Source organism: Fundulus heteroclitus, chromosome 12 (assembly GCF_011125445.2).
Source record: "Fundulus heteroclitus isolate FHET01 chromosome 12, MU-UCD_Fhet_4.1, whole genome shotgun sequence".
NCBI lineage: Eukaryota > Metazoa > Chordata > Actinopteri > Cyprinodontiformes > Fundulidae > Fundulus > Fundulus heteroclitus.
In genome coordinates this window covers 31,171,025-31,189,423 of record NC_046372.1, presented here as the reverse complement: position 1 = coordinate 31,189,423, position 18,399 = coordinate 31,171,025, and the positions used below count along the sequence as shown (strand labels likewise).

The following is an 18,399-nucleotide window of genomic DNA, read 5'->3' as shown; positions in this document are numbered from 1 at the left end:
AATAAACATAAAACCACAAATTATGAATTTTTGGGTCCTTTCACAAAGCCCTGTGATCCAGTCACCGTGACCATGAGCCGTATGTGCTTTCAGATTATGCAGCTGGGGTTGAGGATCCAGAGGGGCGTGGCCTAATATTTCTAGCATTAGCCTATGTATGACATGCAAAGGTTTTCCACTCAGTGGAAAACCTACACACGTCGCTGAGCTCTGTGTCATGATTCTCATGCAAGCCTCCAGATGGCTTCATTGTTCTAAATTCTGATTCAGAGTCTGCTGATAAATGTCTATCTCTGGTCAGACAAACTCTGGGTGATATATCTCCCCTCTGCATGCACCAGCCATCTCATGCTGATAAACTGCAGCCTTCAGTTTGTAATACATTGCACTTGTTCCACAACCCTCAGTTAATTGTGGTTACAGGTTTTTGACTTCCTCCCAAGGCAGATAGGTGACTCAATGTGGGTGGGTTCATCTCAGCCGCCTATTTGGTGCCGTGACCTTTTAGTGAATTGAGACGCAAAATAAACACTTGTAGTTCATAGCACAAAAGGATGATGTGAAAGGGGCTAGAGAAACAGCTAAGAGGTCCATGATAACTCTGGATGAGCTGCAGAGATCCACAGCTCAGGTGGGGGAAATCTGTCGAGAGAGCACCTATCAGTCTTGCACTCCAGAAAACTGGCCTTTATGGAAGAGTGGCAAGAAGAAAGCCATTGTTGACAGATTTTCATGTGCCATGTGGGGAACAATGACAAAATACGGAGAAAAGGGATCTGGTCAGACCAAATCAGAATATTTAGACTTTTATCCAAACACTATGAGTGGCAGACAACTAACACCGCACATCGCCCTGACTAGTTCAACATCCACACCATGAAATACGTTGAGCATCATGCTGTGTTGTTTCTTTTTTTTCAACAGGACAGATGAATCAAGTTAAACTCAGTGCAATTTTAGAAGACAGAAGAAGTCTGCAAAATATTTGAGTCTGGCGTAGAGGTTCCCTGTCCAGCAAGGCAACAACCCAAAGCATACAGCCAGAGCTACAAGGGATTGGTTCAGCTCTAAACCTAGACAGTATTAAAATGATTCCAGACTGTGAATCATTTTAATACTGTCTAGGTTTTTAGGGCTGAACCAATCCGTTGACCATAATCCAATCTGTGTAAAAATTTAAATTTGCCATCATCCATTTTGATTAGGCTTTAGTTTGTGTTTGTGTGTGTGCGTGAGGGGTGGGATACAAAGAAGATTGGGAAAAGTGCAAAGGCACACCTTCAAAACCTGGAGATCTGAATCGTGGTTGTATAGCGATGCAAGTTACACTTTTCAGATTCTTATTCGTAAAAAATTCTGAAAGTCATGACCGATTTTTCTTCCACTGCGCAATATATGCACCTCTTTGTGTTGGCCCGGATACATAAAATCTCAAGAAAATACAATGAAGTCTGTGTGGTTGAGCGGTAACAAAATGCAGAAAGGTTGAAGGGGTGCGAGTATGTCTGCAAGGCACTGTGGATGCTCAGAGCGGTTGTTATCCCAAGTGACAGTAAAGGCTCTACTTTAGGCTAAACAACATGTCAGGTAGTGGTCCTGCTTAACTCTTAGCAGGGCTGGTTACTGGACTGAGACCTAACAATAGCCGAGGAGTTTGTTAGCGCTCCTGCAGCATCAGGTTCCCTTTCACGCTTCACCTGTTCAGGTTAAGTGGCCCGTCTGCAGCAAACCTCTGGCTCCAGCCCTGTCCTACAACTCTTCTCTTACAGACTCGAGAGGAGGCCGCCCCTTTAGTGGATTCTAATAAATGCAAATGAGCTAAAGCTTTGTGAATGTGGTTTCTAACATCGCTCGTTTCCTCCTCCCCCGTCGTAGAGCTTCATCGATGTGCTGTGTTCTGCCTGCTGCAGCTGGGGGGAGAGATCTTCGACACAGACATGGTGATGGTGGACCGGACGCTCACAGACATCTGCTTTGACAACACTATCGTCTTGTAAGAGATGCTTATTACGTCTGTGTTCACGTCACACCGTCAGCGGAACCGTTTTATGGTTGAAATGTTCAGATGCGTATAAGCATGTGTGGATTTTATGTAACGTTTGGCCTTCACGCTTCATCTTAAGCAGCAACAGAAGAAGCAAAACAGAAATGCTTATATAAAATCAGTGTCTTATAGCTATTTGTGGATTTTTTTTTCTTCTGTTCCGTTGTTTTGCAAAGAACATCTCATTCTTTAGATGTATAAAGCTCGTAGGGACTTTCCCCTTAAAAGGTGGTTCTACAAAGTATAGACGCTGTACACATGTTCTCCACACTTTCAGAGATTTATTTGTAAAATATTCTGAAAGTCATCATACGTTGAAAATGTTCAAGGGGTATAAAGCATTTTGCAAGGCACTGTAATCTGGACGTGCATTGGTAGCAGTTGTATTTAGCAGGGCTGGGCGATAAATCGATTTAATCGATTAATTCGAATTTACAATTCTTTAAGATTTCCTTTTTGGAAAATCTGGATTTTATTTTGCCAATACACTCATTGGGTTTCCATGAAGAGAACAGCATGTGATGCTGGATATATGTTTAGGCAAATGTATTGTCAAAATATTGTTAAGTAGAAACTTTTTTTTTACCATAATACGAGGTACTTCATTTACTTATTTACTTTTTTTTAACTTAGTTTGAAGTTCACAAGTGCAGTGAAGCCTGTTCTTAGCTCAATGTGTAATACCACTAGCAGCAAATGTTTTGTTATATTTTCATTGTTTATAATGGCACAGCTGCCATCTTGTTTTACAAGCATGTTTCACAGCTTGTTTTTAGTTGCACTTTGAATTCAGGTCAACTCCCTGATGAAATGCTTGACATAAAAGAAAGGTTTTAAAATAATTTCTTTAATTTCTTTTTATGAAACAAAAAGGAGGAAAAAAAATCGATTAATCGGATTTGGTATGATAAAATCGGAGATTTATTTTTTAATCCATATCGCCCAGCCCTAGTATTTAGGTTCAATTCATGTTTATTGACACGCGGTCAGTGTCCCACAGTACGTGTGATGGTGGCGATGTTTGTATGCGTGTGCAGTAATGAAGCGAGCCCTGGCTTTGAGCTCCGCGTTGAGCTGTATAGCTGCTGCTCGGAGGACGACTACTCCGCCGGAAGCACGCCCAGGAAGCTGGCCAGCAAGCTGAGCTCCTCGCTGGGCCGATCAGCAGGGAAGAAGCTCAGAGCGGCGATGGAGCCTGGCGCATGTAGTCCCGTTAGTAACGGAGGGGCGGCTCCCCTCCTGCTGCCCGTTCCCTCTGTGCCGTGAGTTCACATTATGTTTCAGCTTATTTATTTTTTTCTCTTTTTGCCTCGATGACATAATAAAAACACCGTTTGTCCCTCTTTGGTGTCAACAGTGGCCCGAAGTACCACCTCTTAGCTCACACCACCCTGTCGCTGTCACACGTCCAGGACAGCTTTCGCACGCACGACTTCACTATTTCGGGCAACGGTGAGTGGCAGCCTCCATCATTCTGCGCCCCCTTCGCCAGCTCTCCGCTCCCTTTGCCAGATCGGCCATCTGTCTGCTCTTTGTCTTTCTCTCACTCGTCTGCGTCTCCCGTCTTCTGTTCCCATTCTCATGATTTCCTGTAAACCGCCGCGCTTCTCCTCCACCTGCTCCCCACCCCCCACACCTCGTTTCCCTACATATGGCGCTCATGAATGTCGCCGTAAATCAAAGGTACTGCAGGTGGGGGTGGGAGTATACCGCTGTGTAATGCCGTAATGACGTGGGCTAACGAGGGCCTAGACCCAGAGACAGACAGTGGCTCTTGTATTTTATTCACCGGCCCCCCTCAACGTGTTGTAAAGTTTCCTAGCTGCAGTTCATGCCCGTCTTCTACAGCCAAGGGCCCCGTCCTGTGAGCTAACGTGAAGACAGCGTCTCTTTCTGTGCATGCAATTGACCGGAGGTTCTCTATGCTCTCGTCCCGCAGAAGAATGCTCGTACTGGCTGCCTCTCTACGGCAGCATGTGTTGCCGCCTCGCAGCTCAGCCGCACTGTATGACCCAACGGATGATGGGTGGATGGTTGAAAGTTAAGGCAAGTTGGGCTAGATTGTGTTTGCACCCCTCATCGGAGCTCTTCTTCGAAGGTTTATGTTTGCTTTGGCTTTTTTTTTTTTTTTTTTGCTCATTTATGGTTATCCCTCTTTGTGTTTGCTTTGCAGCAGTGTGGAGGTGACCCTCAGACTTGGACGAAAGTGTACGCCGTTCTAAAAGCAACGAGCCTTTTCTGCTACCAGCGACAGGAGGATGTGGAGGCCAACGTTGAGCCTGCGTTGACCATCGGCATCAACAAAGTGAGCAAATGAGGGGCCTAGGAGCTTAGGGGAAAAACATCCAAAAAGAGGGAGAGAGAGAGAGAGAACAGGTTCAATAGTCAACCTCACAAAACCCATAGCCGCCTTTTTAAAAATATATATATATATATATTGCAACACCTAAGGCATGAGCAGAATTGACGGGAGAGTTTTTGGACGGCTGCCAAGTAAATCCCAACCCAACTGGCAGAGATTGATACCTAAAAATAAATAAGGTAGATGTGTTCTTGGTAACTGGTCTTGCCTCAAGCAAGAAGGCCTTATCTGCCCCTGCTGAGCTGTCAAGTGGTCAACATTAGAAAACTATCGCTAGCTGCTCTAAAGAGGCTGGAAGGATACCTCAGCACTTGCAATTTTATTTTATACATTTTGTAGTATATTGCAGTGATCTCAAACAATTAAGCTTTGACTTTAAAGTATGAAAGAAGTCTAGTAAAGGAATTACTTAGCTTATTCCTTTGTTTTTCCTGTCTGTAATGTTTTTCTGTTCCTGTACAGCACTTTGAATTGTCTTGTTACTGAAAAGTGCTTTATAAATAAACTTGCCTTGCCTTGCCTTTGGGACAATTTAGTTGGGCCTGGTGGCTGAAGGAGACTTCTCGTTAAAACAACTCCTGTTTCAAATTGTAACGGCGGTTTTTGCTAACTCTATTTTATGAACCTTTAAACTCTCGTCATGATTGCGTCCCCTGGCTATTCATACAGAGACCGGAGGACACACAAAGTGGAAGTAGGAGCCTTACAAGATAGTTCTGGTTGCAAAAAACATGAAAGAATTACAGCGTAGAAACTAAAAGACGACCAACAATCACTTCTGTTAAGGTAACAGTGGCAAGTTATGATGTTGTGTTAAGCAGCACATCGTAGCCTGGCTGCACAGATAGCCAGACTAAGTAACGAGCTAATATCAACTTGATATACTTGTGCTGTTCTTTAAAGGGGAGCTGGTATGCAAAATGTACTTCCTGAATGTTTTTCTACTTCCATTTGGTTCTCTACTGTTTATAGAAACAGTCCAAGTGCTTAAAAAAACCAAAAGACATCCTCAGACCTTTTTTTTTTTTTTTGGTGTCCGGAAAACGAGCCGTTTTAAAAACCTCACGATTATTGCGTCACACTCGACTGGCACTGCCCCTCCCCTAACAACCCGAGCGAAGCTCCGCCTACTTCTTCATCTGGTTTTACTGTTGTACAGTGGCTGTTCGTCAGGAACATAATTTCTCATTTAGCACAAGCTAACGCTAACAATAGGTTACTGGTAACCCTCTGTTCATTTAGAAATGTACCGTTCAGAAACCGCTCGCTGCATCCTTGCTGGGTGTGCAGGAGGCTCCACTTCCCCTTCTTCTGCTTCTGGTTCTGACTCAGTGTCAAAGATATACGTTTGTACCTTTGCGCATCTGTTTGCAGCCATTTTCACGTGTATAAAGTGCGAGTGTAAACATTGAGTTGGGAAGCGTGGCCAGCTACAGCTTATTTGCATAAAGAAGACACAGCCCTAAAACCGCTCATTCTGAAAGGAGCTCAAACTAGGCAAAACTGGTTAGGGGAAATCTGATTATCTGAGAATGATTTTGTGCAAAAAATATAAAGAACATGTTTTGCGAAACCCATAGATCTACCCTAACTTGTTTAAAAGGAAGCATACGGTAATAGGTCCCCTTTAAAAAAGGTTATAATATTCTTCAATATACCCTTTTCATGTGGGAAACCATTGGGTTTATGTCCTCTTAATCTACATAAGTTTAACAGAACCTTACTTCAAAAGAGCCTTTAAGGAGGGCCAAAAAAAAGCTTTACTAAATATGCAGACTAAATATTTCTTAACTACATCTGTTTATTGTGTGTTTTTTGTATCAAATATCATCAAATCCATCAAATATGTGAATAATACTTTATCTTTCAATGCTCTTTCAGGGTCAAACTGCCAGTCACTCAGTCATCATTTTTTTGTGGTCTGGATATTAAACTTGATGCCTTTCAGGCTTTTTTTTTTTTTATTCTTACTACTACAATTGATTGTGTCCTTTACTGTCTGACCCTCAGCACACAACTAAGCCGAAGCAAGGTCAGTCCAAGTCTGTGCAATCCTCTAGCTCTCCTGCAGACAGGGACTTTAAGCGTTGCAAAAAAGATAGACGACACAACACTGCCATCTAGTGGTCTTAGGCACATCTGGCCACATGCCGAGGAGACTAAAGAAGTGGGAATTGGGAGTTTGCTCTTTTTGTTAGATAATTGCTGAAGGGACTAATTGCTGGCTTTATTAACGAGGGCTTAATTTCAGCGAGGGGGGAGGGGGGTCCATTTGCAACTGGTGTAATGAACAGCTGCTGCGACAAGTAATTTGGCTTAATCAGAACAGAAGCACTGGTGTTTTATCCCCATCTGCGTCCGTTTTGTGGCAGACTGTCTCAAGCACTTTTTTTGTTTTGTTTCAGGAGACCAGAATACGCGCGTCAGAGAAGGACCCTCACAGTAAGGGCCAGAACATTTGCATAAGCAACCGATACGGAGGGGAGGAGGTCACTCACACGCTGAACACGGAGAGCCGAGAGGACACGCACCGCTGGATGGAAGCCTTCTGGCAGCATTTCTATGATATGAGTAAGTGAATGTTATACCTTTACAGAAATCACCTAAAGAGCAGAGAAGTAGTAAAGGTGTTTTAGTGTTTTTCTTTTTTTTAATTGCTTCTTGGTTTTGTCCCCCCCTACACAGGCCAATGGAGGCAGTGTTGTGATGATTTAATGAAAATCGAGCTTCCCTCTCCAAGAAAACCAGCTCCTGTCACACCAAAACAGGGCTCACTTTACCATGAAATGGGTAAGTGTTGCATCTGTCCTGGAGATTTATTCTAATAAGCACTTGTAGTTAGTTAAAACTTATTTCAGAAAAAAAACCTAGATCACTGTACTTGCGCTGCATGTGATTGTTCTTACTTTACTGGGTGAATGTGCATGAAACACTCTGCCATGACTGCATTTTCTCCTCTGCAGTAGCTCTAACTTACACTTTGCTTTACTTCTCTGTTCTGTAGATTGAGGAGGTCTTATCTCTGATGTGCTGACTCACTCTCTGTCCTCTGTTTGTTCCTTTCACTCCCCCCCCCACCCACCCCGTGTGCTGGGATACCCTGATTTATACTATTCTGTTCTTCCTCATTTCCATATTCTATATGATCTATAATTTTTCATCAACTTATAATATATTTCAACATATTTTTTTATTTCAATCATCATCCTTCATTTATTTTTTTGTTTTGTTGTCCTGTCGGACCTTTAAACATAAATCCCGCCTTATTTTTATTTATTTTTTGGTTTTATTTTTACCACAACCATTCGCACACTTTAAACCTGAATTCCATCTATGGCACATCTCCTGTCCTCTTTCCTCTTTTCTGTCTTACCAACCCTGCTGATGGTTTTCCTAACCCTTCCTGGCAGCCCCTCTTTCCACGCCCTCCTGTGAGGGTCTTCTGCTGCAGGATAACGCTGTGTCTGCTGAGATTCGTGCTCTGCTCTCGTCCTATTACAATGACAGGTGAAGTAGCTGCTGTAGGGTTTTTACATTAATTCTGTTGCATTTTCCAAAAAGGCTGCAATGAGGCGCCATTAAGACGCGCCTGACTGATCAAATCTCTCTCACCTGCTTTACATGCAAATAAACACAAAAGAATGAACATGTCTGATGATGGTTTTGTAATATTACAGATAACATTCAGTCACGTTAACTATTTAAATTTTTAAGCATTTACAGTTGCAGTGACTCACATTTTTTGGAGTTATTTGCTCCTGGACTCTATATGAGTCTAATTTTGTGGCCAAGAAGATGCAATACAGACAAATTAAATGGGATTATAAAATGTGGGACCTTACAAAGCTCAGTATCGGCGCACAGACACTAAAGATTTTAGCTCCTAACAACACCTCCATACAATAACTGACGGCTTGCTGTCAGTTTCCATTATGATAATAATGATGCGTAAAAGTGGGAGAACACTCCTCACACTTAGGCAAAGATATGTTATGTGCTTGGCCTGCGACTATAGCAGATTGTCAGCTCAAAAAAATCCATTTAATAAAATCCGGTGCAACCAATGAATTTAAAGGTCATCCAGTTAGTAAACAGAGCCAATCTGAATGTAATTTAATGTCAGTATAAATGCAGCTGTTCTCTTAAGAGCTCAGAGCTTTGTTTAAAAAACAGAAATGATTTGACGTGAACAATTAACTATTGAGCTGTCAATGCCTGGATTGCAGTATGCTGGTAAAGAAAATTGCTCCCCACTGGAGACAGGCGAATGAATAAAGTTGAACGTTGTGATCAAACAGCATCCAGACGTGGGGCAGACGTGTCAGGGAAAGACTCACAGAGTAGTTTAAACCAACAGACTAGGGACGTCACCCTAAACACACTGTCTCCTCAGTGTAACTTGCGCTAATGATGTGCATCATTTTCCTTCCACAAAACAGTTATGTGCTTCTTTGATTTGTTCGCTCACATTAAATCCCAATAAAATCCTTTGAGGTTTGTGGTCCTTATGTAGTAAAACGTGTAAAAGTTCAAGAGGTGTGAAAACTGTACTTCAGTTGTATCGAAATTGTTTTAAAAAAAAAACTCTACTTTCCAACAGCTTGATACATTTTGTTGCCTCTGTTCTGCAGTTATTGAGTCATCCGATGATCTGACCAGCACCGTGTCTGACATCTTGGCCCGGAGGATGCAGGAGCTGGAGCTCCGCAGCCAGCTGGGCACGTCTCCCACCTGGATGTCTGTGTTTGAGGAGAACTGTCCAAAAAGCACTGGCCTCTCTTTCCGTCCGTGTAGCTCTCGCCTGTCTGGCCACAGCCCTCACTCCCCTCATTGCCTCCCCTCTCGCAGCCCCGTCAGCCCTCATCGCCGCCCGCAGCTGGGTCTGCTCGCCTCCGACGCGAGTCTGACGTCGGACAGCGACAGCCACTGCAGCACCAGTCCGTGTTGCCGCCGCCACGGCTGGCCTGAGCCTTCCTCACACTTCCCCCTTCTGTCCTCGTCACCCTCCCGTCTGAGGCCGCGCACTCTCTCCTTGGACGCTAAGCTCAGCACCCTGCGGGGGCGAGGGTACGGAGGCGGAGGGACCTTCCAGTGCTCCTGCCAGCCTCCTTCCTCGTCGCTGCTCGCGCCTCTCCCCGCCGCCTCCCGCTCGCCTCTGTCGCAGCGCAGCACACAGACCACGCTCTCCTGCTCCAGCTCCACCTCCAGCAACAGCTCCAGCAACAGCGAGGGCAGCCACAGCCCCGAGTCCTCAGAGGGGGGTCCTTTCTCCAGGCCCTCCCCAGCCCGACGCAGCCTGAGGAACCTGCGGGCCCGGCTCGATCCTCGTAACTGGCTGCAGAGTCAGGTGTGACGTCTCCCGATAGACGTCTCGGTTGGCTTAAGTATTGTTTGTCGAACCATGCATTAACAGGCTTGTCGTGTGAACTAAACTCAAGGAGGCGTACAGCTGCTTTTTACAGGAAAGGATGACGTGGAGAAGACCTGCGTGGATCAAACTGGAAAAACAGATTCGTTTAACCCAGATGAGGGTGACAATCACTGCGGGAGCCTCTGGGGTTCCCACAGTTTATAGTTTGGGAGATGCTGTGTTTGCTTTCAGAAATGACGACGACAGTGCTGTTTAGGAGAAAGTAAATAAAAAGCTGAATAATTAGTTAGATAAAGTCCACACTGTTCAAACTCTTAACTCTGCAATGTGATTTTGAAACTGGAAAGCATCATTTTTCCCTTTTCATCACCCTTAACATCCACTGAAACCTAGTTTTAAGCTCGTCTCTCTCTCTCGTTGGCCCTGTCGTATTTTAACTGAATGTAATTTATTATGTTATAAATGTATGCAGTGTTTTTATGCTAAGGAGTTGGAGCAAAAAGGCACCTCAGAGGAAAACTCTATGTATTTATCAGTTTATTAACAGATACAGATGGGGAAACATGGTGGTGGCAGCATCATGGTGTGGGGGTATTTTTCTCTAGCAGGGACAGCAAAGCTGGTCAGAGTTGATATAAAGATTGATTAAGCTAAATACACAGCAGTCCTAAAAGAAAACCAATCAGAGACTGCAAAAGGTTTACCTTCTAACAGGACAACAGCCCTAAAAATACAGTCTGAGCGATGATGTAATGGTTTAGGTCAAGGTTTTAAGCAACATGCCCCGTTTGTACCGTTTCTATTTATTATACAGCGATTCTGCTCGATAGGTCGATGAGAGGTTAATGTCTGTTGCCTGTTCTGTGACACCTGCTTCAGTGCATTGACCTTTTATTACACACCAGATGAGTCTTTTAAAGCAACTATACAACATTTTGTTCCACTGGTTAGATGTTTAGCTGTTTATGATCATACTAACAGTGAATCTGGGGAGGGTTTAATGCAAGTGTCCATATTTACTGTACTGGTTCTGACCCTTTCGGGATTAAAAAGAAATAAATCTTTGCTCTGGACTTTCACTTTACAAACAGTGTTTATCTGCACATCAACGGAGAGCTGCCAACACAACCCAGTGGTATCAGGTATTAACGAAAAGCCAAGCCGTACTCCATGCCCTGCTGCGCTGACACACTTGCAGTGTTGCACGGGGGGTTAGTGTAGTGTCTCCTGCCTGTGAGCCTTTGGGTAAATCCAACATAAAAAGCCATGACTTTGTTAAAGGTGCATAGTGCAAGTTTTGAATTTAAATATTTATTTTCTTCATATGCCCTTACAATCGCCCAACGTGTAAAAGGAGTGATCCTCCGTTTACCGCAGTTGCTTCTACAGGCTGGATTAGTTAGTTCATAAGGGAGTGATTCGGGGCGGATCCTCTGGGTGTGCACGTGGCTCGTTCACCTGGCTATTTTGTTAAGTCTCCGCTGTAATCGATGCATTAGCGAGAGAACATGGGCTACTTCCAAACGTATAGCTTTCTTACCTCAGAAGACATCATGCCTCTAAAGAAAAGACCTGTGCAGCTGCGGCGGCAGATGCGTTTCCTCCTCTCCCATGCACGCGCACCACACTGGTGTCATTTCAACTTGTCGCCAGAGGGGGCAGACGTCTGCAAAGATCCTGGAACTTACGCTATGCTCCTTTAATATAAAACAATGTGCATGAAAATTATGATGTTGGGTCTATTTTGGAAACCTTAATTTTAATTTCTTTAGGATTGTAAGAGCGGCTATTACATCACATTTTGACTTCTATATTTTCCTTAATTGAAATTGTTGTTGCCATCAGGTTTATTTTATTTTATTTATTTTTTTATAAATGAACCAAATTGAAAAGGAGAGTTTGACTCAGTGAAGCCCCGTCTTTTCTTCCTGTGTCTGTTAATGGTGGTGGACTTAAAGCAAACGTACTCAGAGATATGTCAAATAAGCGTTTGTTTCTGTAAATTAATTTTCTAAGTTAACAAATAAACCTCGCTCTGTCATTTTGTTACATAACTGATTTTATAAATGCAGCTGTACAGATGTGTGATTATCAGAAGTTTAACAGATAATGTGCAAATCTTTATTTGTTAATAATGAGTAACACTGTCAAGAGTCTCCCTCTCTTGCGGGTTTTGTGCGTCCCGCAAATGCACCATCTTTAAAAGGCCGGATATAACATAAGAAATGTGGAAATGTCACATTTAAATAATATAACAATTAAAATAAATGTTTATAGTTTTAAGACTACCTCGGCTTTTCACATCTGTGTCAGTCATTCGAAAACACGAGCATGGCGGTAGCAGCGTCGTGCTGTGGGGATGCTTTTCTTCAGCAGGGACCAGGAAGCAGGTGAGGGCCGGTGGGAAGATCGATGGAGAGATGGATCCAGATAACCCCTGGAGGACAATGTTTTACCGGCTGTAAGAGACTTGAGACTGAGACAGAGGTTCGCCTTCCTGCAGGACGATAAGCCAAAGCAAACAGCATCTGTCTGTGTTTGTCGATTATTTCACAGATAAACATCAAACACGGTGGCGGCAGCATCCTGCTGTGGAGAGGGTTTTCTTCATCGAGGCTGGAACCTGGTCAAAGACGAATGAAGCAAAATACGGGAGAACCGGGGTTCCTGCACAGTCTGGAAAAGTCTGGAATTAGATTTAAATAGTTTCCTGGTCTGGATAAGCATAAAAAAAAGAGAACAATGTCATCCATCAGTTTTACCATTCATTCATCTCCAGCCATTTGCACTTAGAAGAAGAGTGCATAATGAAGACTAATGCAACTACTTAGCAAAATAGTGGCTGGAAATGGACTCTTTGAAAGGAACTTTAACATGAAAAATGTGCAGGAACCCTGATTTGATCCACACGACAACACTAAACAGAGTTGGCTGGTTTGGATCAAAGCGTATCTGTGTGTTGGTCTGGACTTCTGGATATCCAGAACTAAATCCATTTTGCAGTCTGCGGCAGGACTTAACCATTTTTATTCGCATATGTTCTCTATCCAATCTAAGCTTGAGTTACTTTGTAAACAAGAATTTGGGGGGGACTGTCTACATATGAAAAAGCTGAAAGACACAAAGCCCAAAAGATTTAAAGCTGTACTTACAGCAAAAGGCGGTTCTATAGAGTATTATGTAACAATTTATAAAACAATACAACTTTTAAAGTTCTCCTTCAGTTCTCAACTATGCACTTTTGATCAGTCGCATAAACCACAACAAAATACGCTAAAGTTTGAGGCCGTGATGCAACCCAAATGTGGGGGGGAAAAAATTGTGCTTCAGAATAATTCGGCAAGGCAGTGCAAATCTTTAACCGTGTGCAGGGAAATTCAAATCTAATCCTTACAGTCCTCTGCATCACCCTTTGCATCTTTATACAAAAGTATGTCGGCTGTATTGCTTCCAGTCCTTCAGTCGGATGTTTGGTCAAATGCTTTGAATCCCATCGGAGATGCTCGCTTACATAAAACAACCTACCCTGCCGTTCTGCTCACGAGCAGCGGCAGAAGAACTGAAGAAAGTCGGACTTAAAGACTTTATTGTCAGTGATTTCATAGCAAAGCCTTAGATTAATAATCAACAGTACAAAGCACAATTACAAACGTAGGAGGTAGTCACTGGCGGGTCTTCGCTTCGGACTGCATAGAGAAAAGCTATGGCCATGCTGACTGAAATGCCGCAGAGAAGAACCCAAAGCTCCCTGTTTTGTTTGTATTGCACAGTTGTACCATCGTTGTGCTATAATAATAGTTTCACATCCGCATAAAATATAAATAAATAAAAAAAAACATCTAAATCATATACCAACACCAACATTCACATATTGATCAATACATTAAAGAATAACACTTGGAATACTTTATATTGTATACTTCATACAAAGCCGACTTGGCTCAAGTGACACCTTTTATATTGAGTTTGGCAATTAAATGAGTTCTGTTGAATTACATTTTTTTTTTTTTTTAAATCGCATTAGGTCCTCCATATTGAAGCATCTTTCTGTGTGCGCTTGTGCTTCTCCCAGCTTTTACGCGATCCACCCGCTTCAGCAGGCGCAGCGAGGGTTGGACGCCCGCAGGGCCAACCCGGCCAGAGTTCTCCAGGCCAGCGTGGAGAACTTTGCGGGGCACGTTCCGGCTCTGCTGATGTACGTCGACGCGATCCTATGAAGCCGTTTGGCGCCAAAAGTGTTGTAGTGTCCGGGGAGGACTTGGTCGACCTGTTGGACGTAACAGTTTGGGTTTGTTTGTTTGTTTTTCACCTTTATGGGAATGATTTATAGATATGGAACAACGATAACACAAGATTTTTGATTCAGCGCTGAAGCGGCTGTCAAACACCTTGAGTTTGCGTACGTGCTAACGCGTAAAGCCGGGACACGACCGCTGCTCGGGTTTTGCGTGTTTCCGCGTTACCTGCTCGCTGTCCACCAGCCCGATGAGGCGCTCGCAGCTGCTGATGTAATCGCTGACCTGGCTGTAGGGCAGCCAGTCGATCATGGCGCCGTCGTACACCACGTCCCCGCTGAACAGCAGCTTATTGTCGCAGTCGTGGAGGCAGATGCTGCCCCGAGAGTGACCCGGCATGTGGAGCACCGTCAGCTGTCTGTCACCAAGGTTAATGACGTCGCCTAGACAGGAGGAGGAGAGCGAGATGCTCCAGTTAGGGACACACACACATAACTGAACACCGGAAGCAGTGAGCAAAAGAGCAAAGTATCGATACCCCTTGAACTTAGGAATTTTTTTTCTTTTTGTGATAGATCCACAAAAAGCGGCGTACGACTGTAAAGTATGACGAAAAAGACAGAGTTGTCGAATTCTTATAGAAATAACAGCTGAATGGTGCGTTTGTATTCTGCCCACCTGAGTGAAAGAGACTAAATGGTTTTGTAAATTCTTCTTTGGACTGAGGTCTGGACTTTGACTAGGCCATTCTAGCACACGACTGTGCTTTGATCTAAACCAGGGCTATGCAGCCTTTCTGATCAGAAGAGACATTGTTGTTTTGGTTTTTATAATAGATAATAGATTCATACGTCACACTCTTGTGAAAATGTATTAAACATATAGGAAATCAAACATCTTAATTCCACTCATCCTTTTATTTTAGCCCCTTAGCAATTCCAACTAAATCCGTTAACAAATGTTTACATCTCTGTTGGATTCTAGAGTGAGTGCCTGTACGACATAGCGGGGTAAATTGAACAAAGAAATCAGGTTAATGAAAGAAAACTGCTGATCCAAACCACTGCATTGTTTCTCTGGCTGCATGTTTAGTGCCAGTGTCCTGCTGGACGGCGAGCCTCTGGCCCTCCCTGACTCGAGCATTTCAAAGCCTTGAACAGGTTTTCACATTCACTATTGCCTTCCATCTTCCCGTCAACTCTGACCAACTTTGCTGTCCTTGCCGTACAAAAGCCTCCCCCACAGCATCACGCTGCCACCGCTTGGCGGGCACTGGATGGGGGAGCTCAGTATGACGTTTAGGGTGAGCCGTTGCAGATTTTTAATTAGGGTTACAAGAATACACTTTTCAGATTTCATGTTTTTTTTTTTTGTTTAGTTTTTTCTTAAACACTGCTTTGTGTTGTTCTGTAACATAAAATCTCACGCAGAATACATTAACGTTTGTGGTTAAGACGCTACAAAAATGTGAAGAGCTTCAAGAGGGCAAGGCGCTCTATATTCAGGTTTAATGTATCTCCAGATGTATCTGACCCTCCTATCTGCTCACAAGCTCCTATCCGGCGTTCCATTTCACGTCGATTTTATCCAAACCAGGTTCGAATTGCACAAAAAAGGGTGAGGCTGGCACGCCGTGCAATAAGATATACCAGCTGCACTGCACCAAGTGGGCCTGACACAGCAGGGACGAGTGCGAATACACACGGGCTGTAAAGAAATTATACTCAATCACGCCAGAATGCCAGTGGCGATAGATGAACAGCTCAAATGCAGCGCCGTGTGTGAGGTCACTGCATGAATGAACTGCACGTTCACAGGGAACACGCCACCAAAGACACTGGACGTGTAAAGGAGTAAGAGCTGTGCTCTCATGACCTCACATGGATTTATTCTGCTCAAAGCTGCAACAGCATCCTGCAACAAGGTGAACTGGAACACCAGAATACAGGAAGTGTGTGCGCCAGCCTCAGCAATCTCTGCTTGCATTCTTGGAGGAACCGTCAGAGTCCTCAGCTTCTTGGCTATAAGTAGAACAGACGTGGAGATAAAGGGAGGCCCACAGATCGGACCTACCTGGTTTTGACATAAGACATTTACGCATTATTGCCACTTACTTTTTTTTTTTTTTTTTTACACTATACTAATATCTACCTGTATATTATATTCGGTACATATCTAGCTGTAAATTCAGTTCACAATACTAGAAATCTATATATTATACTTATAGGACAAATCTATCAGTAAAATTCTGTTTATAATAGTATCCATTTCTATATTTATTCAGTAATAACCCATGTCCTGTACATATGGAACCATTGCTTATCCTGCACTTGCTGCTATTGCACTTCTGGTTAGACCTAAACTGCATTTCGTTGCCTTGTACCTGTACCTGTGTAATGACAATAAAGTTGAATCTAATCAAATCTTACTAAAACATGTTTACATGTTCTTTTTTTTTACTGCAGAAGCTGATAGTAAACAGGCCTGCTAATAACGAACCTCTATTGCCTTACACGGGTCATTTGTCTCTGCAGGATAGAATTAACTATTCTTTAGCCAACGCTTTCCCCCTGCATGCGGGACTCCAGGTGTCCGATCTCATATCTGCATGCCTCCCATGAGGCTTAGCGTCTCCTATACCCACCCTCCTGCAGGATGTGCGTGGGCTGCACAGGCTTCACTTTGTAGTGTCTCGCCCTCCATCCCGGACTGGGAGCCACGGCTATCTCCCTGTCGCTGAGCCAGGTGACCGTCTCGAAGTTGTCCCCGTTGGCCAGGGCATCCACCTCCGCGCTGTGGACGCCCACCTGTTGGAACTGATGCAGACCGCCCGAGTGGTCGAAGTGGGCGTGCGTGGCGACCGCCAGCAGCGGGTTCTTCCTCTGCGGGTCTTTGCCGAGCAGCCCGTTGGCGTCGATGTAGTCAGGTAAGCTCCTCAAGCCCAGCCCCGTGTCTATGACCACGTCCTGGTGGGTGCCGCGGAGAAGCCAGATGTTGGCCCGGTTCTCCGACTGGTAGAATCGCTCCTGGATCCAGAAGAGTCCGTCTCCGAGCGACTTGTGGGCGTACCAGTCGGCTGCAGACATCCCCGGTCATGCAGTTGTCCAGGTTAATTTCAGCGGGTATGGCGCTGTCAGGGGATTCTTGCGGGGAGATGTTAGCAGCGTCGTAGCTGGAGGTGATATGTTTTCATTTAGGCTAATGTGACGGCGTCTGCTGATACGCCCTTGCCAGAAACGCGCACGCCCATTGGTCAGACTTGCGAATGACGCAATGTGTGAGCTGGGTCGTCATTGGATGTAATTAAACCCCGCCTTCTTCGAGTCACACATTAGAGCTACGCTGGAGCTACGTTTACGCATGCTGTCATAGTGATGGGAATTCCGAGTCTTTTCAAAGATCCTACTCTTAAGGCTCTGTTTTCACACATGGCTGTTCTACTTCTAATATATACGTTTTTAAATGTATTCTTTTTGGCTGCTGTATAATTATACAACCTTCATTCTTTATCTTGTTAGAGCCTGCAACAGAAATTAATTGGCAGCAGTTTCAAAATACAGCTTGCAAATATTCTGTCTAATCTACACTTTGTAGGTTTTATCATTGCAAACGAAGGTTCCCCCCAGTTGCTCTTAAGGTTATGAAAAATGGTCACATTAGCCTTTGAAATTAAACCTCAAACATTCTCTTCAAAATGTGTTATTATTATTTGAATATTTAACAATATACATAATGTTAACAAAGAAGAAGAAAACAATATAAGATACATTTTTTTACCTTGTACAAAATTGCTGTACATATTCAAGGAGTGGGGAGAACCATAAACTTAAAGTGACCCACCCATTTACCAGACACTCTTTCACACTGATCTCTTACATGTAACATAAATAATTTATTATTTTTTTTATTGCCTGTATGATGTGTTCTCCTTGTTATTCAAAATCAGCTTCTTCCACGTTTCCAGTTGGAAACACAATAGGTTTTCTTTCCGCTGTCGCTTCATGCTTGCTCAGTATGAGGGATTGCTGCAAAGCCATGGACAATGCAGACGACTCTCCCTGTGGCTCTAAGCTTCTCCAGGAGTGAATGCTGCTTGTCGGGACTTTGATGCAATAAACTGGGTTCCCTTATATAGGAAATTTTTGACCAAACTGTATAATCTGATTGAATTTGACTTTGTAAAGTGCCTTGAGATGACATGTTTCATGAATTGGCGCTATATAAATAAAATTTAATTGAATTGAATAGGACTGGAGTGCGTGAATGGTTGTTTGTCCTGTTTGTCTCTCTGTGTTGCCCTGCAACAGACTGGCGACCTGTCCAGGGTGTACCCTGCCTCTCGCCCGGTGAATGCTGGAGATAGGCACCAGCACCCCCCGCGACCCCA

At 43.8% G+C, this 18,399-nt stretch overlaps 2 protein-coding genes across 6 annotated transcripts in view; one reads left to right on the top strand and one right to left on the bottom strand.

Moving 5' to 3' along the window:
- rtkn (rhotekin) overlaps window positions 1–11,032 on the top strand; it is a 77,651-nt gene extending 66,619 nt beyond the window's left edge. For 3 of the 5 annotated variants that reach the window (XM_036144435.1, XM_036144436.1, XM_036144437.1), the window contains exons 4-11: window positions 1,876–1,993; window positions 3,082–3,306; window positions 3,402–3,496; window positions 3,984–4,090; window positions 4,218–4,349; window positions 6,812–6,977; window positions 7,092–7,196; window positions 9,038–11,032. In XM_036144435.1, coding sequence (XP_036000328.1) covers window positions 1,876–1,993; window positions 3,082–3,306; window positions 3,402–3,496; window positions 3,984–4,090; window positions 4,218–4,349; window positions 6,812–6,977; window positions 7,092–7,196; window positions 9,038–9,759 — 1,670 coding nt within the window. In that variant the 3' untranslated portion in view covers window positions 9,760–11,032. Of the gene's footprint in view, window positions 1–1,875; window positions 1,994–3,081; window positions 3,307–3,401; window positions 3,497–3,983; window positions 4,091–4,217; window positions 4,350–6,811; window positions 6,978–7,091; window positions 7,197–7,410; window positions 7,594–7,816; window positions 7,914–9,037 lie in introns of those variants that run through there. The other 2 variants (XM_036144438.1, XM_036144439.1) reach the window with 2 other exon arrangements.
- A 2,314-nt stretch (window positions 11,033–13,346) lies between these two features.
- mblac2 (metallo-beta-lactamase domain containing 2) lies at window positions 13,347–17,295 on the bottom strand. The gene is made up of 3 exons (XM_012863365.3): window positions 16,657–17,295; window positions 14,241–14,455; window positions 13,347–14,044 (listed from the first exon to the last, which is right to left on the bottom strand). Exons 1-3 carry the CDS (start codon window positions 17,096–17,098, stop codon window positions 13,871–13,873), a joined length of 831 nt encoding a protein of 276 aa, XP_012718819.2. The 5' UTR covers window positions 17,099–17,295; the 3' UTR covers window positions 13,347–13,870.
- Window positions 17,296–18,399: the final 1,104 nt, after the last annotated feature.

Bases quoted from the DNA above. Each gene is read 5' to 3' on its own strand.
- mblac2 (XM_012863365.3), bottom strand. From the start codon at position 17,098: ATGTCTGCAGCCGACTGGTACGCCCACAAGTCGCTCGGAGACGGACTC. The intron at 14,456-16,656 runs GTGGGTATAGGA...CCTCCTGTCTAG, and splicing joins CACGCACATCCTGCAGGAGG to GCGACGTCATTAACCTTGGT. The intron at 14,045-14,240 runs GTAACGCGGAAA...TACGTCCAACAG, and splicing joins GGCTGGTGGACAGCGAGCAG to GTCGACCAAGTCCTCCCCGG.